Genomic DNA, 27208 nt, shown 5'->3' on the forward strand with positions numbered 1-27208 from the left:
AATATTTTTTAAATGTAACTAAGGACTTACAAAAGTGATTATGAAAATGAACCCATTAGGTCACCCTGCTACCTCAAGCTTCTAAGAATATTGTAACATACACTAGATTTGCCTTTGAATTCTACTACGTGTAGTATGTGCAAGGTCCAAGGTTAGACCAACTTGTTGGGCCATCGTCTGTCAAAGGCCTGATTACATATCGCATCAAAATACCTGTGCGTTTAGTCTGATTCAAGCAGGTTTTTGTAGCCAAAATTGCACAACAGGATTTTGCACAACAGTTAGGCCCAATAGGGCTACAATGTAGGATATGGTTCTATAAAATCAGTATAGACTAACCATATCAAATCAAGCTTTACTTATAGCACATTTCAAACATTAACGCAACACGCTTCACAGGGGAAAATGCTAAAATAGTGTGTTTTAAGATCTTTTCAAAATATGGCCAGTGTCGGCAGCCATCGGGTTCTCTGGCAAGCTATTTCAGAAGTTGGGGGCATAAAGGCAGCCTCTCCATTGCCTCTTGGTCCTAGGCTTTGGGATAGTTAAACGGCCAGTGCCTGAGGGACCCACTGGGTACATCACTTTAAAGCATGTCTGACATGTATTCTGGTTCACAATCGTGGATTGATTTTAAAAAACAATTGAAAACCCTTACAAGTAATTCTAGAACTCACAGGCAACTAGTGCAGAGATATTAAAACCGGTGTAATGATTGTTCTCCATCAGGTCTTGGTCAGTACCCATGCTGCAGCATTCTGTATGTTTTGCAGTTGACCAATGGCTTGCTTGGGTAGACCAGACAGGGGAGTATTACAGCAGTCAAGTCTCGTAATAAAAGCATGGATGAGTCTCTCTGTATGAGCCTGAGCTAGAAACAAATAAATCAAAGCTCCCTCTGTTAAAAAAAATACGCCTACATAATGGGGACGACACCAGTATTTTTATGGGAGGGAATAAATATATATATACCTTCCTGAACTCAAACTCAGTCACCAACTCGCTGATACAAAATAAACTCTCCCCAATTATAGCCTACAGTTCACCTGCGCGTCAAGCCGATCGATTAAGCTAATTGTTTGGTATAGACATAGCCCTCCCATACGTTTGTCAGGATTAGGATAGAACAGGGGTGTCAAAGTCATTACACGGAGGGCCGAATGTCTGCCGGTTTTTGTTTTTTCCTATTAAATAAGACCTAGACAACCAGGTGAGGGGAGTTCCTTACTAACTAGTGACCTTAATTGATCTGCTTCAAATGGCGTTTGTGTCAACTGTGTCACAAATTAGAACGCATTACGCAATAGTTTATGACGCTTTAACTGTAACATTATAATCTAAAAAAAACAACAACAGAAAATAATCATGATTAGAGCGGTCCACTTTATGCTCTTGCTACATTTGCTCGCCGTTAAACCAGCCTTCAAACGCGCCATTAACGGGGCAAATGGCGAACACTAAATGTAGCAGGCCTAGATGATAGCTTCCGTCGCCAGTATGTTTGCTACAGCAAAGAATTATTTTAGGAACGGTGAGAATTTCTCTTCTCGGCCTTTGTTCCTAGGTCTTGATGTGACAATCCTTGTCAAGACCGTTGTGTTTTTGTTCTGCTCGGGCGTCATACTGTGGTGCTTATGGGATCTATGGAGAGGAAATGATGAAGACTATGATGACACAGATTTTTTGTAAGTTTAGAAACATGTTTGTGTGTGAGTGACAGAGGCGGCTGGTGGGAGGAGCTATACGAGGATGAGCTCATTGTAGTCGCTGGAATTTAATGAATGAAACGGTATCAAACACATCATACATACAGTACCATTCGGAAGTTTGGACACATCTACTCATTCCAATTATCTTAATTTTTACCATTTTCTACATTGTAAAATAATAGTGAAGACATCAAAACTATGAAATAACACATATGGAATCATGTAGTAACCAAAAAAGTGGTAAACAAATCAAAATATTGTTTATATTTGATATTCTTCAAATTAGCCACCCTTTGCCGTGATGACAGCTTTGCAACACTCTTGGCATTCTCTTAACCAGGTTCATGAGGTAGTCACCCTGAATGCATTTCAATTAACAGGTGTGCCTTTTTAAACGTTAATTTTTGGAGTTTATTTCATTCTTAATGCATTTAAGACAATCAGTTGTGTTGTGACAAGGTAGGGGTGGTATACAGAAGATAGCCCTATTTGGTAAAATACCAAGTCCATATTATGGCAAGAGAAATGACAAAATAAGCAAAGAGAAACGACAGTCCATGATTACTTTAAGACATGAAGGTCAGTCAAGAACTTTTAAAGTTTCTTCAAGTGCAGTCGCAAAAAATCATCAAGCACTATGATGAAACTGGCTCTCATGAGGACCGCCACATGAATGGAAGACCCAGAGTTACCTCTGCTGCAGAGGATAAGTTCATTAGAGTTACCAGCCTCAGAAATTGCAGCCCAAATAAATGCTTCACAGAGTTCAAGTAACAGACACATCAACATCAACTGTTCAGTGGAGACTGCGTGAATCAGGCCTTCAATGTCGAATTGCTGCAAAGAAACCACTACTAAAGGACACCAATAAGAAGAGACTTGCTTGGGCCAAGAAACATGAGCAATGGACATTAGACTGGTGGAAAGCTGTCCTTTGGTCTGATGAGTCCAAATTTGAGATTTTTGGTTCTAACTGCCGTGTCTTTGTGAGACGCAGAATAGGTGAACGGATGATCTCTGCATGTATGGTTCCCACCATGAAGCATGGAGGAAGAGGCGTAGTGGTGCTTTGCTGGTGACACTAGGTTATTTATTTAGAATTCAAGGCCACAGCATTCTGCAGCGATATGCCATCCTTTCTGGTTTGAGCTTAGTGGGACTATAATTTGTTTTTCAACAGGACAATGATCCAACACACCTCCAGACTGTGTAAGCGCTATTTGACCAAGAAGGAGAGTGATGGAGTGCTGCATCAGATGGCTTTCACAATCACCCGACCATCAACCCAATTGAGATGGTTTGGGATGCGTTAGACCACAGAGTGAAGGAAAAGCAGCCAACAAGTGCTCAGCATATGTGGGAACTCCTTCAAGACTGTTGGAAAAGCTTTCCAGGTGAAGCTGGTTTAGATACTGCCAAGGGTGTGCAAAGCTGTCATCAAGGCAAAGGGTGGCTACTTTGAAGAATCTCAAATCTTAATTAAATTTGGATTTGTTTTAGACTTTTGGTTACTACATGATTCCATATGTGTTATTTCATAGTTTTGATGTCTTCACTATTATTCTACAATGTAGAAAATAGTATAAATAAAGAAAAACCCTTGAATGAGTAGGTGTCCAAACTTTTGACTGGTACTGTATGGAAACCACACTTTGGGCTCAGTTCTATTTATTCTATTCCAGACATTACAATGGCCCATCCTCCTATAGCCCCTCCCACCAGCCTTGTGTGTGTGTGCGCGCTCTAGCCAACACTTGAGGAATTTCATACATTTGTCTTTAAAATTAATATCAGTGATATCTTTTCTCACAAGGGACATGCTGAAGGATTTGACCACCCAGAGCTACACTCTAAACTGTATCTGCTTAGACCATGTGAATGAACTGGATGATCTTCCAGAGAACACTGTGCACAAGGTCAGCTGTGGGAGCAGAAGACAGAGGAAGCTACGGTGGAGGCAGCCTCCAGATTCCTATCTTGACTCCAGCCGAGATTATAGCCCTGCTACTAAATGTGACTCTGAATATGACAATGAATATGACTTTTTCTACGACAGGGCCAGTGAACTGGAAACAAAGAGAGAACTTTTATTTTCCTCCAAACGTCATGTCGAGTTACCGTCTGACTGCCAACAGTGTAGGTCTATGCACCTGTGCAACAACGATGGTGACAGGTGCGTCAACATCAGAGTGGACACTCCAGAGTCCAGAAACGATACCACCACCAGCAGTGAGACTGAGTACAGCTTTTGGCCTCTGAACATTATGGGGTCATCTGATTCTATCAGCTCATTTACCTCCTGGTCCTCCTTCAGCTCAACATCCAATCTATCCACTCTTGTGTCTGAGATGAGTGAAACAGTCCATGCTCCACCAGTGGTTTTTAAGGATGAGCCATCCTCTACTAACAAAGGTCCTGCTGGCAGGTCAGAGTTGAATAACCCACTGTCAGGAAAAATGCAAGGGAAGCACAATCTAGAGCACAGCATCCGCCGAAAGATCATACGCAGGTTATGGAGACGTGCCATATTGTCGGTTCGAGTTATTGGGATGCTACTTCCAGAAAGACTGAAGCAGGCCACAAAGAGGGTTCCTGAAATTCTTTTCATTGTTGAAGAGGAAAATCAACCAATGGTACGTGACAAAGTTACAGATCCCGACCAGCACGACCAAGCAAAGACCACATTTAAAAAAAACAACACTACTGTTATATCCCAGGTGGCAATCAATAGTCAGAAAGATCTGAAACGGGAAAAGATGGAGACTAGAACATCTAGCAAGCCCTTAGGTTCAAAAATATATCCAGGGTTGGTGGAGACTCCTCGTCCTCAATGTTTTGTCCATCTTTTTGCATATCCCAAGCCAAGATCATTTTTAATCCGTATGATTGGAGAGGAAACAACTGATTTCCTTGAGATGACTCTGAAGCAAAACCGACTACACCACCTACTGGGAGTGCCTACTCTCTACTCAGACTCCCTGGAAAAGACGGCAGCCGAGGAGGTCACTCCGGTCACACCACAGCCAGTTCAGTTGGATTTCCATGGTGTAGAAACCCCATTCCTCCCCCAGGAGGTAAGAAACAGACTTGAGTGTCATGTGAAGCATAAAGTGATAAAAAAGCAGTGGGCTCTTCCCAAGCTTGCTTTGAAGTATATAAAAGCCTTTCGGTCAGAAGGCGCTAATTGTCAGAGATATAAGAGTATGGACAACGGAAATCTGATTATAGACAGTAACGCTGAAACAATTTCCCAGCCTCTGATCACCTGCCAACAACTTCAGAATGAGATAGGGCCAATAACAGTAACATCAGTAACATCACCGGGACAAGAAACAGAGGGGGACAAATCCCTCTCTGCAGCATTAAGTGAGTCTGACGATTATTCTACTGAGGAAAGTGTATGTACCAGCGTTCTTGTCTTAGATACAGCCACTCAACCTGATGCGTTGGAAGTTAGCACAGCTTATCCCAGGACCAAATTTGAAATAGAACTGAAGAGCAAGTGCCTGGAAATCAGATTGTCTATGCCACAGGGAAGGGTTCCTCCGAAAAGGTTGGTAAAGAAGCTAGTCGGACAAGGTATGCGCATCCCTAAACCCAAAGTGAAAAATATTTTATTCATGAGAAAGGAATCCATAAAACTTCTTGAGATGAACCTGAAACAGAAGCATTTGGCAAATGGATTGGGAGCACCTACCATCTTCAGCAAGTCCATGGAACTAATCACACCCAAAGAAACTCCTCAGCCTAAGGAAGTGTCAGAGGTAGAGTTTGAATTGAATTGTTCGAAGGCACTTATCAGCAAAGAAAAGAGAGACAAGCTAGAGTTCCACATCAAACGCAAAAAAATCCAACACCTCTGTGGTCTGCCTCTGGTGGTGCAGAAATCTCTTAATGCCCTCATACCCAAGGCACCAAAAATGGATCCCAGCAGGGTTTTCCCAAAGCCCAAATATGACATTGAGGTACTGACGAGCGACATGCCATTTTTGACTGACGGACAGAAAGAGGCTTTGGAGGGCAATGTGAGGAAAAAGAAAGCACACAAGAACTGGGGTTACCCAAAACTGATAATGGACTCTGTAGGCATTTGAGGTTCAAGGATGTGGCCAAAAACCTGGACAAGAGACACCCTCCAGCAGCTTCCAAGGATGTCCCTGTGGAGCCGGTGTCATCAACATCCTCAGAAATGAGTAACTAACACCAGAACTCCCACAGCCTAACCACAGTCCTGAAGGGAGAAGTATTTTGCACCACAGGTTTGCTCTTAGGTTTGACCCACATATCAAATAAAGACCCATTTGATTGTGTGTAATATTTTTAGGTGAGCTGGAGTTGTTTTATAAAGTCAACAGTAGGGGGAAGACTCATGATTTTAGCAATGCTCTGACACTGGCGTACCGAGCCAGAACTCCTCGCCAAGCAAAATAACATTACATCATTTCCTTGAAATCCCTGGTGATGTTTGCGCAATCGGTTAGTAGTGCATCTTATGTAATAAGATCTTATACAACCCAAGTTGACATTGCTTTTCTACATTCTGTTGAGCAAATGGATAATTACAGTATCAGATTGAGCATATGACTAGTGTACCGAGTATTAGCAGGCATTGTGTCCCCAGCCCCTGGGTTGATAAGCAACACTACCAGATCTCCTGGGGAAACGCAGTGGCAACGGTTGCAGCGAGTTGCATCACTTGCCTTGTGTGTGTATAGACAGTCATGAATCCTTAACACCGACTCTGGACCAAACCAATTACATGTGACTAGGTTGATAATAAATATTACTTAACTGCCCCCAAGCAAAGACTGTGTCCTTTACTCAGCTTTGTATCCGAGAGCCATTTACAGTAGAATAGATCATCAAGACTTAAGCCTTGGCCAAGCGATGAACTGGCAGAGTAAAACTAGGGTGATTGTGCCAGTTAACAAGTGAAAACATGTTGGAATGGTTCAGCAGTTACATACTTGAACTGGCCCCAAGGCTTCTAACCATTCCTAAGACAAATAACAGAAAAATAAGTGGAGAATACTTATGTTCAAAGCAATTTATTGTATTTAGAAAAAACAATAAAAAAATTCTGCAAGTCATGTTTCTTTGCGTGAACTGCAAATCAGTCCCATGTTACAGTAAAGTGCTTATTTCAATTCAATGTTTCTCAGAAGTATGATTCTAAAAAAAAAAAAAAAAATATTATATTTTGGGCTGGGACAAAATACAGAATTAAAAACAAGTGGCAACAACTCCGAAGAGAAGGCTCGAGTAGAGAACCACGTAGAAAAACATTTACGTTACCTCCCTCGAACTAAAATAGTTATACAAATGTTCCAATGTTATTGTTAAAATCTTTAATGCATTGCCTGTGGGAGCCATTCAAATAGTGGGGAAGTGGATTATGACTGTCCAGTTGAACATCTCTCATTTTACACATTGTTTCAAAATTATCTTGCAATGTCAAAAATTAAGGGATTGCTTCCTATCGATTCTCCCCAAATAAAAGGCAGTCCAAAACTACTGCATTGGGCAAAAGTAGAAATGGTTATGACTAAGAACACACCGTAGATGTAAGTACAACATGTGCATTTCGGAGAATCACAATCCTAAAAGAAAGAATTATAAAATAAATAAAAAGAATAGGGAGACACTTGTCTGGGGAAAATTTTTAAAAAAAGGCAGAAACTCTATTGAATAGGCATTTTCACAACCCCAAAAAATGCCTTACGCAGCTTAATGCTTTTGTTCAGATTCTTGATAGCAAGTTAGTTTCCCCAAACAAAGAACAGCTGCATACACAAATTCAAGTAAGTCTTACTATAAGACATAAAACCCCAGAAACATACATTGGTAGAAAGGTTTTTAAAAAGATTACAATCAGTGTCCCATGAATCAGCATAATGGGCCTTTTGACAGTAAGGGAGCCATTTCTTCCAAGATTACCAAACTGCAGCGGTGGTAACACTACATTGACATTCATGAGTTTAGTCATTGTACTCCTTGGTGATGAGAACACGCACATTGTCACTTGTTTATGACTTTTAGCCTCTTTGGCATTGGCTACAGTGTCTTGAGAACCCATCACTGTAATATAATTTGTCAACTTCCTAACAGCCAAACTTGTTTCTAAACAGATTGTAGCCAACACTTTTGCATTACAAAATAACATTAAAAGAACATTCACTGGGCATTAATTTAGCTCCAGATAAAAATAAACTTCCCCATCACACTTTAAAAAAGGAATCTTAAAAAAGGAACATCTGGTGTTCCACCTGAACAGCACCTGCATGAGGTTGACATAAAAAAAAGCTTAAAAACAGATGTAAAAAAAAGTGGCACAGTTAAGCATAACATGGAGTTAAACATAAAATAGCTAACTTTTTAAATAAGTCATTAATACAGCTACATGTCCTCGGAAGACTTTTCTGGAATACCATTCCATTTTTAGACTGTTCCATTGTCTCCTTCACCATATTTAATGCAAATTATTTCTCCCAAGAGGTTTTGCAGTTGTGATGCAGTTTGGAATCATTGAGGGTGTCACATTATAGAGGTCAATAGCATGTTAACCTCTTAACCGAAAAGCCTGATTAAACCCTGAACAAATCCAAATACATTAGCCAAGTCACATCGGCTAAAATTAGCATTTCTAACACCGCTAAACTAGACAGATTATTATGACAGCCATGGCATAATTACTTTACACAGCAGTCAAATAACTTTAAAGATGTTTACATTAATACATCTTATGGTTTGACGACAACACTTAGTACCCAATTTGGCATTGGAAGCTTTGGCATGGGGAACCAAATTTGCAATTTTTCTGCTCCATGTTTGAGGGTAGCATCAGGCCAACCCAGTTCATGTTCTGGTATCAAATGAGTTGCATGTGCCAAGAACTTCAGGTTAGTGCATAAAGCAACTTTTGCAGAGGCAGGCACAACATTTAATTCAACCCCTATTATTGTAGAAATTCAGGAGGAATTCGCCGATATCAGAAAAAGTAGATGAAAATTGAATGATGCATGGCAATTGGTAGTTTGGCATAATTCATTTAATCTATGAAACTGCATTGGTAGGCATTGTAGCGTAATAAGGGCTGGTTATAGATACATTCTCTGGTACTAGAGGCTCATGGGCACAGCCACAACCTTTGTAGAAGGTCTAAGCCCACAGTACAGAGGAGGCTCAGTTGAAGAGGAATTTATCCAAACAATGGACTGCACCAGACACTGGCAGCATTGGCTTCCAGCCTTCTGAACTCTTTCCACTGAATACCTCCACATGTAAAACCCTTCATATTGGCCATTGTATCAGCGTGTATGCATCTGCTGATGGGACATTCACAGACATGGAGAACATTCCAGATAAACTTCATTCACAGTGGATCCAGTTGTAACATGTGGAAGCAGCACAACAGGTAGTCCTTTGGTGTCTGAGCTTGGTTCAACCGTTCTGCCATACACTCAAAAGAAAAAAACAGCTTGAAGAGCCCCCCCCTGCCAAAATCCCTAGAAGGCCCAGCAGCCCCTCAGCCTGGACATGCCATATATGCAGGCCCTGGCTAATGTGCTTTACAAGTGCTGCTATGGGGCAGAAGGCAGTGAAGCATTTAACAGAGTCCAAAGTGGACACAGCAGTGTTGTACTTTTCTAATTCTCAGCGCAGCTCAAGCCATTTCTCCAACTGCCATCACATTTCAATTAATAGAGGACTCATACGTGGAGCTGCGCTGCGTTTGGGCTGCTGGCTCTGCATCAACGCGCTCTGAAATATACTTTAGGAGCCAGGCATGGCAGCGGTCTCTTCTGTTAAAGAGGGGGACATGCCTGCAGTCAGTAAGTGTGGTTGAGTTGGGGCCAGGGCGAGGCAGGGGCCAGGCTGAGCGGTCATCTGGAGATCTGAATCAGTGGGAGGGGATGGTCAAAGGCGGTGATTCAGGCAGATGACGTGATGACGAGGGGGGCGAGGAGCTGGCAGAGCTCAGAGGCAGAGACAGGCCCCGTCTTTAGCAGGCTCTGCCTGCGCTTGGCCAGCTTGGAGTTTGATGGAGGGGAGAGGTGCATGGAAGTGGAGCTGGCTGTGATGACAGTGGGAGCCTCGTCAAGCTGCTGCTGCTCCGCCATCACAGCCTGCTCAGCCAGCTGCCGGTTCATGGCCACTGCCTTGCCAGCAAAGAACGTCAGGTCCTTGGCACTGTTCCTGAAAGGGTAGAAGGAGCAACCGAACAATGCAGAAGTTGACATTAGTTACACTAGTTGTACTTTCCTATAATGGAAGTGATGAGGATACACTATACTAAAGAACATAGCCCATATCCCTCAGGGACTCAAAGATTAACTCACCTTTGAGGTAGGATGGATGTTGGCAGTGTGTCAGAGAATCCCTAAAAAAAAATTAAATGCTTTAGCAGGTGGTTAGACGAAAAGAAAGCCCACCCATTCTACCCACTGAAATGTACGTAGAGTTAAAGGAGCCTGGGGGGGGACAACGACGACTTACCCCCTGCACCCAGGGGTGCTGCAAAACCTGGCCAGCACTCAGGCGGTTCTTGGCATCTCTAACAAGAAGTTTGGAGATCAGGTCTTTGGCACTTGAGGAGATGTGAGCCCAGTCCTTCTCTGGAAACTCATACTTCCCTTCCTGGATACTCTCAAACAACATGTTCTAGGGATAAAGAGCTTTCATTACCATCACATAGTAAGGAAACTCAACGCTTGAATTTCACAATTGTGTGCAAGTCAGTGTCTTGTTAATGTGCACCTAGGAATATTACTTACACTTCCCCCTAAACAAACAGGACAGTTTCTGGAAAGCACATTAAACAAATGAGAGAATCTAGGTCAGCCAGAGGTGGCCTTGCCTTTCTTACCTGGCATGTGTGGCAGGGTTCTCCCATATCCCAGCCACAGTCGCTGCCGCAGCGGCCCACAAAAGGCGGGTAGCCGCTCAGCAGGATGTAGAGGATGACCCCAAGGCTCCACAGGTCACAGCGCTTGTCATAGTTGGTGGCCTCCTCACTGAAGGCCTCCACCACTTCAGGGGCCATGTACTCTGCCGAGCCACACTGCAGGAAACAGACCGACACAGCGGGGTTAGTTAGCTCTGGGCTGGGAGCACTACTGCTGCAGTTAAACAGAGCCAAGTGTAATGCTGTGGGTACAACAGTGGAAAGGAAGTGTCTATGCTGTCCAATGTCCCTGAACAAGTTGTTTTTTTGGACAGCGGCATTCTTCACTAGTGGGAAGGATTATCCACACTGATGGAGTCCTTAAAGTGCACCTGCTTTCCAAAACATCTGTTCTGTGGAAAATTTAAGGAGGCATGGAGAACATGTTCAATGATCTAGGTAGGGTAGGGCAGTGAGTGATGACTAGGGCCCTGTGCGACAGCATGTTCTTAGCACTCAAAGCTCACAGTGGACTGACTGAACAGGCTACAGGGTCAGCATGATTGCCTGCGTAGGATGTGAAACTAGGTCAGACACTGAGCTATGAAAAGACAATTGCTGGGGGGGGTCCAAGAAAGCACAGTTGCATAACGCCAACAAACAAATGACCAAATGGGGTTAATACTTTCCAAAACACAGTGAAGAGATGTGGGTCACTGCTGGTTTTTGCAGGACAGGAGAACAAAGACATTCCTTAGGAGCTGGCTTGCCCTACTCATCAAATGAGCTTCTCTTCAGTTTACATTCAGAGAAACTGAACAACCGCTGGGAAAATGCAGGTGTTTGAAAGATTCTAGTTTTAGTTCCAGTAAGGCTAAAAAAAACTCTGCTTAATCTTAAGGAACTAGTCAAAAACATTTCTGAAAAAACAGATTCAATCTGTGGTGTTAGAATGACCAGACCACAGAAACTAAACCCAGAGCTCAGGTCAGCAGAGGTATCAAGGATGCACTTACAACTCCTGATTGGCTAGTTTTATCATGAAAAGTGCATCTGGTTGAAAGAGACCCAAGCAGCCTCTGGTAAAAATCAAACATGTTATGAATGAGAGCCTGCTACAGCACCAGGGCTCTGAACAGCTCAGTTTTGTGGGGGTGGTTTGAAGCAGACTTGTGTTCCTTTTACTTTAAAAAAAAGGAATCCATGGATTACAGGCAGCATCCGCACTGAGCTAAAGGCTAGAGCTGCCGCTTTCAAGGAGCGGGACCCTAACCCGGAAGCTTATAAGAAATCCCGCTATGCTCTCCGAACCATCAACAGGCAAAGCGTCAATACAGGACTAAAATCGAGTCATACTACACCGGCTGCGACACTCGGATGTGGCAGGGCCTGCAAACCATTACAGACTACAAAGGGAAGCAAAGCCAAGAGCTGCCCAGTGGCACGAGCTAAACTACTTCTATGCTCGCTTTGAGGGAAATAACACTGACACATGCATGAGAGCACCAGCTGTAACGGAAGACTGATCACGCTCACCGCAGCCAATGTGAGTAAAACCTTTACAGGTCAACATTCACAAACAGTCATCAGAACCTCAAAAGGTTCTACAGCTGCACCATCGAGAGCATCACTGCCTGGTATGGCAACTGCTCGGCCTCCGACCGCAAGGCACTACCGAGGGTAGTGCGAACGGCCCAGTAAATCACTGGGGCCAAGCTTCCTGCCATCCAGGACCTATATACCAGGCAGTGTCAGAGGAAGGCCCTAAGAATTGTCAAAGACTCCTGCCACCCAAGTCAGACTTCTCTGCTACCACACTGCAAGCGGTAGTTGAGCGTAAAGTCTAGGTCCACGAGGCTTCTAAACAGCCTCTACCCCCAAGCCTTAAGACTCCTGAACAAATGATTATCCAGACCATTTGCATTGTGCCACCCCCCCCCCAATTTTCCTAATGTGGACAGTTTGTGTTACTACCTTACGCAAGCTTGAATTTTCCCCCCATAACATTGGAATTACATACTATCACCAATCTGTGTTAAAAGTATAAAAGTTTAGTCATGAGGATATAAGTTTGATAGCTCAAAACAGATTACCATCTTCGGTTTCATACTGTTGATTGTGTCACACGCTCGGGGATGCGCACGACTTGGAACCACTTAGAATGCGGATTTAATGAAACGGCATGGAAAATTCAGGGTAGTCTGTATAAGTCGCTAGCCACACACGCCAATACATTTACAATTTAGTCATTTAGCAGACGCTCTTATCCAGAGCGACTTACAGTAGTGAATGCATACATTTCATGCATTTTTTTTGTACTGGCCCCCCGTGGGAATCGAACCCACAACCCTGGCGTTGCACACACCATGCTCTACCAACTGAGCCACAGGGAAGACATGGATTTGACAGTTAAACTCACTTAAATAACAGCCAACAGTCGTCAAGTGATATCTTAACCTAAGGCTCAATTTTCACTTAAAATGACATACCCAAATCTAACTGCCTGTAACTCAGGCCCTGAAGCAAGGATATGCATATTCTTGGTACCATTTGAAAGGAAAGACTGAAGTTTGTGGAAATGTGAAAGGAATTTTGAGAATATAACAATAGATCTGGTAAAAGAAACTGTTCCTTTGTACCATCATCTTTGAAATGCAAGAGAAAGGCTGTAATGTATTATTCCAGCCCAGGTGCAATTTAGATATGCCATCTAGTGGCATCAGTGCATCAGTGTATTTGCAAAGTTTTAGACTGAGCCAATGAACCATTGCATTGACTGACCAAAAGTGGCTAATTTGTTTATTAATAACTTCATGTATAAAGTTGTGCACTCAAACAATAAAATGGTATTCTTTCACTGTAATAACTACTGTAAATTGGACAGTGCAGTTCGATTAACAAGAATTTTAACTTTCTGCCAATATTAGATATGTCTGTCCTGGGATATTCTCTTGTTACTTACAACCTCATGCTAATCGCATTAGCCTACATTAGCGCAACTGTCCCATGGAAGGGACACCGATCTCGAAGTTAAGGCGTGTCGTGATTGGTTAAGTTGAGAAAGTGGTTTGTTACCTTTACTGTGACGGCAGCCTCCCGAAATCAACATCCTACAAAAATAGATACGCTTTCTACAAGTTATGTAACCAACCATGTATAGTTTATTCCAAGTTTCCGTGTGGCCTTTAAAGTGTTAGATTCAGTGCTACACCAAATGTATGCCCTGTTCTATTGATTTCAGCGTGATCGATGGAAGTGATTTAGCCAAAACATAAAGTGTTGCGTTACCGCATTGGCGACCCACTTGAATCAAAATGCAACACTTCAAAATGCAGCTAGCAGTCTTCTACAAATTGTCCTCTAACGTGACGTACACATTCCCACGTGGTAATTCTGTGGTTTTTGAGCCGTTAGTTAACAGGACGTGCAACCTCATGTCCATCCCCTCGCGCAAATGATTTAAGCGATATCGTAATGAGTTGACAGTGTTGGGTGTTGTGTTCTGGCGACCCCAATTCAAAATACATCACTAAAATGTAGCTCACCATCTCCTGTAGGTTGTCTAACCAGTGATGTAAAAAGTTATGCGTTTTTTTTAGTTGCGTTAGTTTCAAAAGCGTACAACCCGATTTCCACAAAAAAACTATTTTGAAAAATTTCTTATTAGTGATTTGCCACTAGTCAAAACAGGGTTTTGGTAAGTGTGCAAGGTGCTCGTTGATTGGTTATTGAATTGGACAAAGTTACTGACATTGGGCCATTTATCAAAGGAAGCAGTGACAGCATCATTTTCAACTTAAGTTTTAGGAATATAAATTGAACATTTCCAATGGTATTGTACTTAAATCAAGTTAAAGAAAATACTGAATGAGTCCAAAAACATACTGCAATTGATTTTGATGATATCAGAACTCAGCAAAATGGGCTTGCCCTGCCTAGCAACATGGAACAAAATATATGTCCACCAAGGTGCTGGAGGAGGAATGGGAGTATGATAATCAAAAGAGTACTCGTGTTTCAGAGCACCCTTCAAAAACATGGCTAAGCCCAGTAGCCTGAGCTAGCCAGCCTATGACAAGGATATGGGACAGCAACAGGGGATAAGGTGAGGGAGCTCTGCTCAACTGATGTGTAGAACAGCAGATACATCCTGCTGGTGCAATACTATTGAAGACTTGCATCGGTCTTCGACTCTTTAATCCTTCCTGTGGTGACAGAGATGGTGGCTAATCAGCCGTCATTGAGGATTTGTTGACAGAAATCACCGCAACCTGGAGCTTTCCTAACCATATGACCAGTCAACTCATAACACAGCTGCCTTTGCTTGACAGCTTACAGAAAGAGGCGCTGGTCTTTCATTAGCACCTCAGCACCTGACAAATGTCTGGAAAGTCCTGTGAATTCCCCTTAAAGCTGCAGTAAACAGAATTCCTGCCCCATTTCCAGTTTGTTAAAATAAGTTTCCCTAATTTCAGTTTGACAAAATAATCATTGTACTAGCTAAAGCGCTATTGAATTTCAGCTGGTGTACAAAATCAAGACAGAAAACAGGGAGCATAGAAATAGAGCACAGAACAGATCTACTGCCTCCAAGACTTGCTTTCAATGAGAATGACACATCTATAACTCACGTCTGAGTTGTCAGGAAGCCCAAAAAGTTCCATTGAAGCTTCAAGGTGCACCACATGCCTGTATGTACACTGCTGCACACAGCCTCATGCAGACCTGATTACACCACTAACTTCAGGAAACCACTTGAACATGATTCTCAGAACAGAGACCATTCCCTGAAAGTAAACCCCCTTAAAGCTCAAACGCTACAAGTACAGTAACCACATTGCCTAAGTGTGCTTTCTATAGGACTGACCAGTTAGTCAAATCTTTCGTTTATAAAAATAAACCCCATGGTGCACAGGACTTGTCTGATTCGTGCCTTTCTCAGTGGACTACTCCATTGCGGAGGCCAAGGGGATGGCACAGTCCACTCTAAGACATGATACTGAAATATTATATGGTTATAGTATTTCAAATTATGATGCAACAAATCTAATATTTTATATCAAATGCACTTTCTCCAATGTTGGATATGTTCCCTGTCCGGGTCTGAAACAATCTTCAGTGCGCCGTAAAATTGACACCTTTCCCTGTGTTGCTATGTGCACAATAGCAAAGTAAACCAGGATATTGGGATGACAATTCGGAAACAGCCCTTCCCTTATATATTTTTTGTTAGAACAGAATGGTAGTTATAATTAAGTGTTAACCCAGTTCCAAACAGGCAGAAAAATATTATATTCTAACATCACCTCATAACACATACATGCAGCGCTTGCTCCTATACCACCCTTTTTCTTGATCTCCTTATTGTTACAATTATAATACATCATGTTATCATTAAAAGGCTGTGTATTATCCTTCTATAACCACCATCAAGCTGTAGGCCTAAGAGTGTGTCCTGTTTAGTCTTAATACCTCAACTTAGACCATTTTTTTTGGGTCAAATAAATAGCCTACTGAATCAATCATTCTTTGAAATGCAATCAAGCATTTTTTTAAATGAAACTAAAGGGAGACTGGAATAATTAGTCTAAACAATAAATTAAACACAATTCAAGAATGCATGAAACTGTTTAGTCTGCTGTAATATAGGCTTTATACATATTTGTTAGAACAGACTCTGGTACACTTCAGTATTTAAATTGTTCCAAATGGTCAGGAAAAAAATATTGTAATCTAACAGCAACTGTTTGGCACAATGCTCACAACACCTGAGCCTTTACCCTCCTTTTTCCTGACCTCTAGTAGTTTAAGTACAACGTCATCCACACAGATCTCTTTAAACATGTGCCAGTCACAGGCTGGGGGGGGGGGGGGGTGCAGCCCTTTCTTTCAAATTCAGTTTACTCAAGCACATGACATCTGTAAATACTATGAAACATTGGGGAATAACGCACTAAGTGCAGGCATGTGGGGAAAAGGGAAAAAGTTTGTCAGGAAAGAAAATCAGATAAGATTGAACAGAGACTAGGAAAAACAAGGGAGAGGCGCATGAGCAGTGCTGGGTACATACACCACTCCCCCGCACTCCTTCCCTCTCCCCCTGGCTCAACCAATCAAAGCACAGTTGCTAGTAGGCACAAGGGCAATTTATCTAGTACAACCGTTAGACATGGGGCTTTTGTGTTATGAACACAAAGAGAAATGCAGGCTTGCACAAATGTGGTGAGAAAGTGGGTGGAGATTACAGTGCAAGAGCAGAGACCAGAGGGTGGGCAGCAATGTTATTTTGGTTTCTGCATGTTACAGCTCAAGTGCTACCAGGGGAATGTAGCAGAGGATCAGTGACGGGAGACATGGTCTCGTTCCAATTACTGTTAAGGAAAATAAGCTTCTCATTCAACCACTTCCACATACTGTAGCATGGTTTGGCCTCGCGGTCTGCACAAACGTGCAATCTGTTCCCTGTAGCCTTGCCTCAAGGATATTATATCTAGTTCTTTACACAGGAATGACAAAATGCCTTTATTCAAAGAGGTCCGTCAGTCTGACCCAGGGCCAGGTCAATCTCTGATAACAAATACCAGTCTGTTGAGGACGGGGGGAGATGCAGACAAGGCTATCCTCAGACTGCCCTGAGAGCTGAGACCCACGATCATAGAGGGGGAGACCACTCAGCGCTCACACCGCCCTGTCTGTCTCCAACATGGGCCAAACTAGAATACCCACAAATAGTCTAGGCCAGGGCTGGCCTGCCAACAGGCTACCCAAGCTAGGTCAGGTTACCACGCAAAATCCCCCACCTCCTACATTTCTCCCTCTAACTAGCCTGGTCATCTGCTCACATACATCTCCCTGACAGGAGGCACAGAATGGGATGGGTGCCCTTTACATTTGAAGCATTCTAGTAACATTGTGCCGGTCAGGGATTAAAGGCAGTTTTTATTTTTAATGAAACTTTGGCTTAACACATCATAGCCTAGCCCCATGTGCCTCACCATTTCCACTGATAAGTAGCAGGATGTGGACATTAGACTTTTAGGAATCTGAATGGCGCTGATAAGTGCTTCTCAGATATCTAAGCATAGGAGCTGCCAGATAGGAGCATGTGTTTATACACGGGCTGAGAGTCAATCCCCATCATTACAATGAAACCAGCCAACAGTTAACTTTGTCCTTAGATACCAGCACACTTTCTCCCTGGTTCCCAATGAGGGGGCTTCCTGCAAGTGACGCCACCTGGGGTTGTCCAATACCGTACAGGCAAGCCAATCTACATAGGGAGCAGAATTGTAAAACCACCCTGCCTCAGACAAGGGCACAAGAAAGCCCTCACTGGGGCTTTGCTGTGCCACATGCCAATATTCACACCACCTCTGCTTTTCATAGAATTTATGTCACCTGCCCAAAGCATTGCCGCAGGCCTATTTTTACATAGAGTCAAAAATGGACTGGCTGAACAGAGTGTAGTAGACAGACTTACTGGAGTGAGGAGCTCTGGGGTGGAGATGGGAGAGCTGTCGCTGTTTAGCTTGATCCCACTACCCAGGTCAAAGTCACAGATCTTCACAGGCGAGATCTACAAAGGAAGGGAAATGGGCACGTTTTAGAAATGTTATAAAACATTTCTGCTGTTTCTCAAAACGTTGTTGACTAGGGTGCTGGTTGTGGTCTACGGCTCCATTGAGTGTGATGACAGAAGGCGATTTATGGCCAATCAAACTGGGTGGATCGAGCCCTGAATGCTGATTGGCTGACAGCCGTGGTATTTCAGACCATATACCACGGTATGACCAGTTATTTTTTACTGCTCTAATTATATTGGTAAACCGTTTATAGCAGTAAGGCACCTCGAGGGTTTGTGATACATGGCCAATATACCACAGCTAAGGGCTGTGTCCAGGCACTCTGCGTTGCACCAGGCATTAAGAACAGCCATTACCCGTGGTATATTGGCCATATACCACACCCCCCCAGGCCTTATTGCGTAATCATACTTCAACTCCAGATTAGAGTGGCCAATACCCCAGTGGCTACAGATATCTACAAATCAGACACCTGTAAATGGAAACGTACTTTGTCCGCATGCTCACATAAGATGTTCTCCGGCTTCAGATCTCTATGTGCCATTCCTGTAAAAATGAAAAGCAGTCATTCTGATGCATGTATAATTAGACAATAGACAGAAGGGGTAGGCATGCATTTTAGCATGTGTCAAATGACCAGCCTGGGCCACTGCTAGGGATCACATGGGAACCATGGCTTTGACTTAACAGCCCAGGTGTTGAGGGAACACGCGAGACCTTTGAACCATTTGTTATTCTACCCAGAAGTAGATTAAAGTGGGCCGGGCCTTTTATCTGCTGAAACCGGATCAGCTAGAGTTGCATTGTAAAGCCCTCATGATAAATGCCAGCCAGCCCATCGCCAGGCCCTTCCCAGTCCCCATATGAATCCCCATCCACCCCCTTGGCCTGCCAGGCAAGCCTGGTATGTGGCTCAACCCGGTTGTAGCAGACTTACCTTTGTTATGCAGGAAATCCAGAGCGCTGGCGATGTCCTGCACCACAACGCAGGCTTCCTGCTCGCTGAAGTGTAGTCTCCTGTGGATGTGAGCCAGGACTGTACCTGCAGGTTAACACCACACTTATTACCCTGCTTAACCCTATCACATTGGCTTGTATTAAGAGTGCCTGTATTAAGATTAGGGTTTGTTAATTCCTGTAACTTTCAATAAATTCCAAGGTTTCCAGAAATCCTGGTTCCATGATACCGGATTTCCTCCTTATTCCAGGAATCCTCTAAACGGGATTTCTGGAAAACCAGGGAATTTATAGAAAGCTGCAGGAATTTTGCCACCCTAATTAAGATGCATTAAGAAATTCAATATGTGAAGCATGCAGAAGGAAATGGTACATATTACTTTTAAAGCTTTTAAACCATGTTAGAAGCACTCACCTCCTCTCAGCATTTCAAACACCAAGTAAAACTTGTCTTCCTCCTCAAAGAACTCCACCAGCTCTAGGATGTTTCTGCAGTGAAGGAAACAGGACACTGGTCACAACTAATCACACGACAGTCATTACTTAAAAAGATTTGTCAGTCAAGGAATTTATTGAATAACTATAAGACTATGCGCAGGGCATTGCTCATTTACAGTGCCATGAAGGTCTAATGAGGTAAGCTGCTTTCCACTAAAATCTATTCTTCAGAAGTCACTGTGGGTGGGTGTCTAAGCAGTCATCTTACCTGTGACCCTGGCACTGATACAGCATCTCCACCTCCCTGAAGACACGACTGCGGCTGTGACCGGGTCTCTTCTCAATGATCTGGAATGGAGAAGTCTGGGTTAAGGGCCGCTGGGGTAACAATCACACATGTATAACATCCTATTAATATACTGTGTAAGGACTGTAAATATACCGTTGTGCCCTTAGGTTCACTTCTCTCACCTTCCAACCTTTAGGCACAGTTAGGATGAAGGGTTTACCTACTTCTGGGGTCTGCCAAGTGCCTACCCACCCAAGGCCCCACACCTCTAAATGTTGTTTACATATGAATACCATATTCCAACCTTCCATGCTTGCGCCATGAAATTACAAGGCAAAGGGTTCCGAAAGAGTTGTATTGACAATAGAGCAACGACTAAATATAGTTCTAATGCTGCTATGGGTCGCTGCCTGGCAGCCCAGCTTGTTGCACAGCCAAGGGAGACTGCTGACACCAAAAGCAAAGGCCTGAATTTTCCAGCCACCCCCTCTCATTGTCTGAGGGTGTACGTGATGCTCTTCCTGCTAGCTGGATTAGGGCTGCCATTGAACCCCACCGGGTCAGAGCACAATGAGTGTCTAGGATTAGGGGCCTGTGTGTTCCCAAAGCCTAGGCACTGCTCTAAACAGAGTCCACACCCAACCAGTGACTTTCTCCTGATCACAACCTCCAACGAGTAGCCTACATGTAGCACAGCAGACACCAGTATCGATTAACTCATAATGGAAAAATTGATAGCTAAATGAAGAGCTAACGCTGTGGGGGTGGGTGCCCTTTGTCCTTGGAGGGCTGTGGGGGTTTTACTGTCCTGTTGCAAACAGTCACCCATCACCTCCAGGGGCTATAAATCCCTGCAGCATGGCTTTAGGAGGGCCCCATTGAGTCATACTGCAGGTTTGTAAATCAGATGTATGAACACCCAGGAGCACTCCTTATGCAGGACCCCAGGATGCAGTTAGCCAGGCAGGCCCCTTTGTTTTCCTGCAGCTTTGGATTTTGTTGGGATTGCAACACCAGGAGCCCCTGCCCCCCTTCTAGCTGTCGAGAGGGGGAGGGGTGGCTGTCAAGGACATCTGGGCAGTTGAAGTCCCCTCCTAGACCCAACTGACCTCGAGTCATTGGTTCTCCCACACCCCACCCTATAATTCTCCTCAAAGGATTCCTCTATAGTAAACTATTTAACACCAGTATGTTTATTAGAAAGGGAACAAATAACATTAATATACTGGATGCAAAATTAACAGTCTTGCAGCAGTATACAAGGAATCCATACAAAATATGGAACAAACTAAATCTTTCAACACTTATGCAAAATGAAAAACTGCCAAAATTGAATTTCACAACATGTACTTGCTCAAGGCAGAAAGAGAAAAAGCAGCAAGGCACAGGAATGCAAAACATTTTTCAATCTACATCCCTTTTTTGTAAAAAAAAAAGTAAACACCCTAGGTCATAACCCTTAACATGTTTTGGCACTGCTGCCAGTACACAATGTTCTCACCACTAGGAGCCTGGCTGACAAATGAGAGAAAAGAGGGGGTGGATGTAGCCTTCCGCTGGCTCGGATTGGCTGACAGAGTCAGAAAAACAGTGAGGGGGAAGTTTCTGTGCTAGCAGTAGCTAGGCCCCCAGTGCCCATAAAACTACAGCAGCAGCACAACACTGAGTGAGAGCCTCAGACATCCGTTTCAAAGGGCTGAACAGAACAAACATGACGACATCTGTCTAGGGAACAACACAATGTCCCAAACAAGTTTCCAAGAGTACATGCTACAAATTTAGATGCCAGAGAGGACATCGATGTAGTCCACACCCTCAAGTGTATCTATAGGTTATACCACTAAAACCAATAAATTGATTCAGGGTCTACATTTCCATAGCAATTCCTCCCAGTGGGTCTAATGATCAGGTGACCGTGTGCAGTTATCTCCATATTGATCACATGCCAAGGCAGCAAGGAAGTGAAATTTAAGATGACAGCAGTCACAGGCCCTTGTCAGAAGTGTGACACACGTCAAACATTATCCTCTGAGGGTCACAATATCCTGGGAGAGCTTTCAACCATTCCTAAAAAACATCCTCATCCAAATTTGAAACAAACCACTCAAGACAATAACATGTTCAGGCACACAAATTATATTGGGGTTCCTTTTCAGGGAACTTGTGCAGCATGAGAAACATCTTACCTTCACAGCATATTCTTTATTAGTGATGAGGTTGATGCAGGTCTGTACTCTTGCATAAGCCCCCTCTCCAAGAACCTCTGACTGCAGGCTGTAGACATCTGGTGGGACAAATTTATATGAAAACAATTCACCAGATAGATCAAATATTTTGTACCATAATCTAGAGAATCTGTCCTTTAGATGAAATAAGACAAATGGCTCACCCTCAAATCGGCCAGAGAAGCTGTCAGTTGCCCTACAACGCTTTTTCTTCTTATTTCTCTTCTTGGCATCAGGGATGTCAATAGGCTTGCTGGAGGTAATATCTACACAATCACAAAAACCTGTATTAATACTAGGGTGCTACTTAACATAGGAAATGCTACTACTGAGTTGGTGTCCCAGGATGCTGACATTGGCCTCTTGGATTAAGTGTACAGTAAAAAAAAAATAAGGAACACACTTACCATGTCTATTTGACGAATCAAAATTGAAGTCTGAATTAAGGAGGGAACCATTTGTGAATTCATCACCCGCAAAGGGATTTTGGCCCTAGATGAGAACAGATGTGTGAATTTCAACGAATAACAGTTCAGCATTCAAAATGACCCATAAAACTGTATGATAAAATGATCAACCCATTAGCTCCAGCGGCCATGGTCTCATGGCATCCACTACAATATTGGAATCAATTGAAGAATTTCACAGCTGATACGTGTCCAGTGAAAAATTCTATGCACTGACCACTTGAACCAAGGCTTCATATCCAATAACAGCATCTGAACCACATTTCACTCAATCTGTTGTGCCATTTAACGTTGTCCAATTAGACCCGTTCCCTAGACAACTGTCATCACCCATATTTGCACTTGTGAACATTGGTGGCAAGGACACACGTTTGTCACCAAAATGTGAAGACTGATGTCATTAAATATAGACGGATGTAGTTAAATATGGCAAGATGCAGCCTAGTTCCACTTCTCTCTCTTGTAACAAACGCAACCTAATAGAGACCGTAACGTTAACTCACCTTGAAAGAGCGATGGAATCCAGTGACTTCGGTGATCTTATTTTGCACCATTTTGCTTCGATTAAAGATTATTATGAAGGACTGATGGCGGCTGCAGCATGTAAGTACTATCAAATTGTACCCTCTCCCGAAACAAAATGTTTCTTCAGAGACTGAAGCAAATGATCCCTGCGTTCTCTGGTCAAGATGATGCAGCGCTTAACCGGAGCACTGTTAAAAAAAAATGTATAACATAACGTTAGACAATCGGGAATAGTGGTCAATAATAGCCTAGGCCATACATCAAGATAAATATGCGGTGAAACAATTTAAGAATACTCCGATACTTGACCGAAGAGCTTAATATTACATTTCAAAATAGTTCACAAGTATCGCAGCATGGCCCGTTGTCTGACATCAAAACACGTTAATTGAACACACAGTCAGACTAGAAGAAAACACTGGCTGCGTATGTGCACACTGGACACGGCTGGATCACTGCACAGTAACGCGAATACGCAGTTAGTCAACTAGCTACTTAAAAATCAATCAATTACATCATTATCCTACCCATAATGAATTACCAACGTCAACCGACAAAAAAAAAATAAGCGTGAAGCAATATGGAATGACATTTTTAAGTCAATTAATCGCCTTGGCTAGCCAGATAGCTAACGTTAACTATTACTGTAGCTAAGCTAACGCTGTCAATAAACCACCGCCAGAAGCATTCATTTCGATTAACGCCGAGCAGAAAGCACGTTAAGCAAAAGTAACTAGCCTCTTATCGACAAACTACGTTTAACTTACCCCCTTGTCTTTTTTCAGAGCTCCAGCGTAAACACCGTTGTTTGACACACTGCTTTCATTAAAGCCGCAGCGAAGGTCGAGGACTTGCCAGATCGTGAGTGTGTGGAAGGTGGAACGAATCGCAGCCCAACAAGCATTTATAATTTCACATTGTCTCCGCCCATTTCTCGAATAATCCAGTCACTTGAGTACTCGCCCCCGAAACACAGCAACCGACAGTTTATCACATGGGCTGGGGTGACGTGTGCATTTTACAGGTCTGATTCAAATTCAGTTCATATAGCTTCCTTCATTCCTAACACCGTCTCGTCTTCTTCACCCTTCACAGATCTGATATTACTAGTTATATGAAATCTGAGTGATTGGTTTTAGAAGGGACAGGGGACATAAATGGAACTTGGCGAAAGTGGATTGCTTTCATTTTTTACGTTTTAGTAATTTAGCAGACACTTATCCAGGGCAATTTACAGTTAGTACATTATTCTTAAAATAGCTAGGTGGGACAACCACACATCACAGGCATAGTAAGTACTCATTTCCTCGATAAAGTAGTTATCAGAAAAGTCAGAGCTAGAAGGAGGGTTCAAGTGCAAGTGTTGTTTAGGAACGTTTTTAAATTTTTGGTGAGGAGTGGGATTATTTAAAACAGGGGATCCCAAATATTTTCCCACAAGCCCCCCCTTCCAGCATTGGGGAACATCCCACTTCTGTTTTTATGGGCACAAGAACTGTTCATGATTAAAACTGTTCACACCGATCATGTTTATTTCCTGCAATTCTACACATTTTGTCACAGATGCAAAGAAAGTTTAGCAGTTTCAAAGTTCATTTTCTTGCAATTCTATACATTTTGCCATGTCTAATGTGTATTCATGTGATATTTGTCCTCACCAAGTACAATGCTATCTTGTGAGTCGTGACTTAGTATCGACACATTTCAGAAACTGCTGAGGAGGGGATACACAGCCAATCAATGTTCTCTCACAGCAGTGATAATGAAATAACTCTCTATGAGGATTTTCAAATGAGTTATCTTTCCTGTTGCTTAAAGAGCAAGTTAAGCCTAAGCAACATTGACACAATGAGTAAAAGAGTGATTCCATTTATTTTGGTAATGTGCAATGGATTGCTGTCTCACAATGTTTAAAACAAGCTTGAGCAAGTTCTAAAAAATTATCAATTACATATACTACACAAAAAATATTTGATATGTTCAAATTCAATGGTTGTGCAAAATATGTTGAATTATTGCCATGACCCATACTTGTAGGTCATGTTCTTTCTATTGTTTACCTATTTGTTACCAACTGTAAAGTTGCCATGAGAAGCATGCTTTGTGCTAGTTTCCTTGTAGGGCTTGTGTAATGGGACATTTAAGATGAGTGAAGTTCATATTCAGTTAAGTGATTATTAACACATTGTAATATACTTTTTCTTTCTGTAATACACATGATTCTTTTTGTGCAAGGTTGATGGTCACTAGACTTGAATGTTATGGACAGTTCTATCTGCTGATGGTGTTGGCGCCAGTCTAAAGGTACCAGTTCTGAGGACACACGTGTTATTATTGTATTCTGTGAGACTGTGGTTCACTTCCTTGTGTTATGTCTTTTGAAATGTGTTTACAGAATGTATGTGATATCATGGCCTGCTCAGAGATGGCTCGTTAGACATTTTTCTATGCTCCCATGCTGGAGGTTGTCTCCCTGTTGCAACTTGTATTAAACCAGGTTGATTTTTGTTTGACTTTACCAACGACTGCTCTCCTTTTTGTTTCACCTTGAAATTCCCTTTACAGCTTCTTTATGAGGGGAGGAGCATCTTGTGTGACTGTGTTTTCTCTCTTCTTTCCTCTCCCTGGGCCATCAGTGTATTTTGGCCCATAAACTTTGGCCTTAAACTGCAGCGAACATTACGCAAAAGGCTTGGCTGCTACTCAATAGGGCCAGGACCACATGACACAATCCCAAGTTAGGTTGGAAAACAAACCATGGGGCTGAGGAGGGAACTTTTTCTACAGGGTAACAGTAGCAGCCTCATTCCTCAGTGGACATGAATGAGTTTCAAAATCAATAACAACATTCTAGTGTAGGTATTCTTTTAGAGGGGATATTTCTGCCTGTTCACAGATTGGCTGAGTTCAGGAGGTGTGGCTTACAGGATGACAATAACAATGGATTGCATTTATATCGCACTTTGTGTTCTACAGTCATACAAATTAATTTGGTATTTTTTAGGATCCCCATTAGCCATTGCAAAAGCATCAGCTACTCTTCCTGTGGTCCACATGAAACATGACATAATACATAGTACAGAACATTATTAGTCAGACTGAAATACATACATTCAAAACATCACACATAGCCTACATATCACTACATACACATACTATTTAGGTCTAATATATAATACAGTGCAAATTACAATACAATATATATAAAATGTCTGTGTCTCTTTACAGTCCCCTTTGTGCACTAAGGTGTTCTTTTATCAGTTTTTTTAAAACTTGTTTTATTGCTATCTTGAGTTACCTGGGGTGGCAGAGAGTTCCACGTAGTCATAGCTCTATTTAATACTGTGCGTTTCCCAGCCTCTGTTCTGGACCTCGGCACTGTGAAGAGACCTTCCGGTTGCATGTTTTGTGTTGTACCAATGAGTGTCTGAACTTTGTGTCAACTGCTTGAACAGACAGTTCGGTACCTTCAACACATCAATACCTTGCACAAATACCAATAGTGATGCAGTCAATCTCTCCTCAACTTTGAGCCAGGAGAGACTGACATGCATGTTACTGACACTTTCACTTTGTGTTCATTTAAGTGCGATACGTGCTGCTTTGTTCTAGACCAACTTAAATTTACCTATGTCCTTCTTTGCCACACATGACCACACAGCTGGGAAGTAGTCCAGGTGCAACAAAACTAGGGCCTATAGGACCTGTCTGGTCGACTGAGATGTCCAGAAGGCAGAGCAGTGCCATATTATGAACAGAACTCTTCCCATTTTAGCAACCATTGAGTATAAATGTTTTGACCATGACAGCTTGCTACTGTATCTAGGGTTACACCCAGAAGTTTAGTCTCCTCAACTTGTTAAATAACCACTGTTACTGTTGCAGCGGACGTGTATACTGATGAGTCATCAGCATACATAGAAACACAGGCTTTATTCAAGGTCAGTGGAAGGTAATTTGTAAAAACAGAAAACAATAATGGCCCTAGCCAGCTGCCCTGCGGTACACCACACTCAACCGAATTTGCATGAGAGGCTTCCATTTATGAAAACCCTCTGAGATCTATTAGATAGGTATCTCTCAATCCATAATAAGGCAGAGGATGCAAATCCATAACACCTATGTTTTTTC

At 42.7% G+C, this 27208-nt stretch overlaps 2 protein-coding genes across 2 annotated transcripts; one reads left to right on the forward strand and one right to left on the reverse strand.

Moving 5' to 3' along the window:
• The first annotated feature begins 33 nt into the window (after positions 1 to 33).
• Positions 34 to 7345, forward strand: LOC106584367 (uncharacterized). The gene is made up of 2 exons (XM_045706169.1): positions 34 to 1685; positions 3523 to 7345. The coding sequence occupies exons 1-2, from the start codon at positions 1477 to 1479 to the stop codon at positions 5801 to 5803; spliced, it is 2490 nt and encodes an 829-aa protein (XP_045562125.1). The 5' UTR covers positions 34 to 1476; the 3' UTR covers positions 5804 to 7345.
• LOC106584368 (MAP kinase-interacting serine/threonine-protein kinase 2) lies at positions 6742 to 23987 on the reverse strand. The gene is made up of 14 exons (XM_014169596.2): positions 23845 to 23987; positions 23056 to 23265; positions 22493 to 22577; positions 22250 to 22351; positions 22047 to 22144; positions 19840 to 19919; positions 19549 to 19622; positions 19114 to 19218; positions 18667 to 18722; positions 18074 to 18169; positions 10576 to 10770; positions 10206 to 10370; positions 10049 to 10089; positions 6742 to 9905 (listed from the first exon to the last, which is right to left on the reverse strand). Exons 2-14 carry the CDS (start codon positions 23104 to 23106, stop codon positions 9641 to 9643), a joined length of 1413 nt encoding a protein of 470 aa, XP_014025071.1. The 5' UTR covers positions 23107 to 23265; positions 23845 to 23987; the 3' UTR covers positions 6742 to 9640.
• Positions 23988 to 27208: the final 3221 nt, after the last annotated feature.

The sequence above is a fragment of the Salmo salar genome, chromosome ssa23 (genome assembly GCF_905237065.1).
Source record: "Salmo salar chromosome ssa23, Ssal_v3.1, whole genome shotgun sequence".
NCBI lineage: Eukaryota > Metazoa > Chordata > Actinopteri > Salmoniformes > Salmonidae > Salmo > Salmo salar.

Excerpts from the sequence above, each read along its gene's own strand:
- LOC106584367 (XM_045706169.1), top strand. The coding sequence starts at position 1,477 with ATGATAGCTTCCGTCGCCAGTATGTTTGCTACAGCAAAGAATTATTTT. Across the intron at positions 1,686-3,522 it reads TATGATGACACAGATTTTTT|GGACATGCTGAAGGATTTGA; the intron begins GTAAGTTTAGAA and ends TTTTCTCACAAG.
- LOC106584368 (XM_014169596.2), bottom strand. The coding sequence starts at position 23,106 with ATGGTGCAAAATAAGATCACCGAAGTCACTGGATTCCATCGCTCTTTC. Across the intron at positions 22,578-23,055 it reads GATTCCATCGCTCTTTCAAG|GGCCAAAATCCCTTTGCGGG; the intron begins GTGAGTTAACGT and ends GTTCTCATCTAG. Across the intron at positions 18,170-18,666 it reads TATGTGAGCATGCGGACAAA|ATCTCGCCTGTGAAGATCTG; the intron begins GTACGTTTCCAT and ends CTTCCTTTGTAG.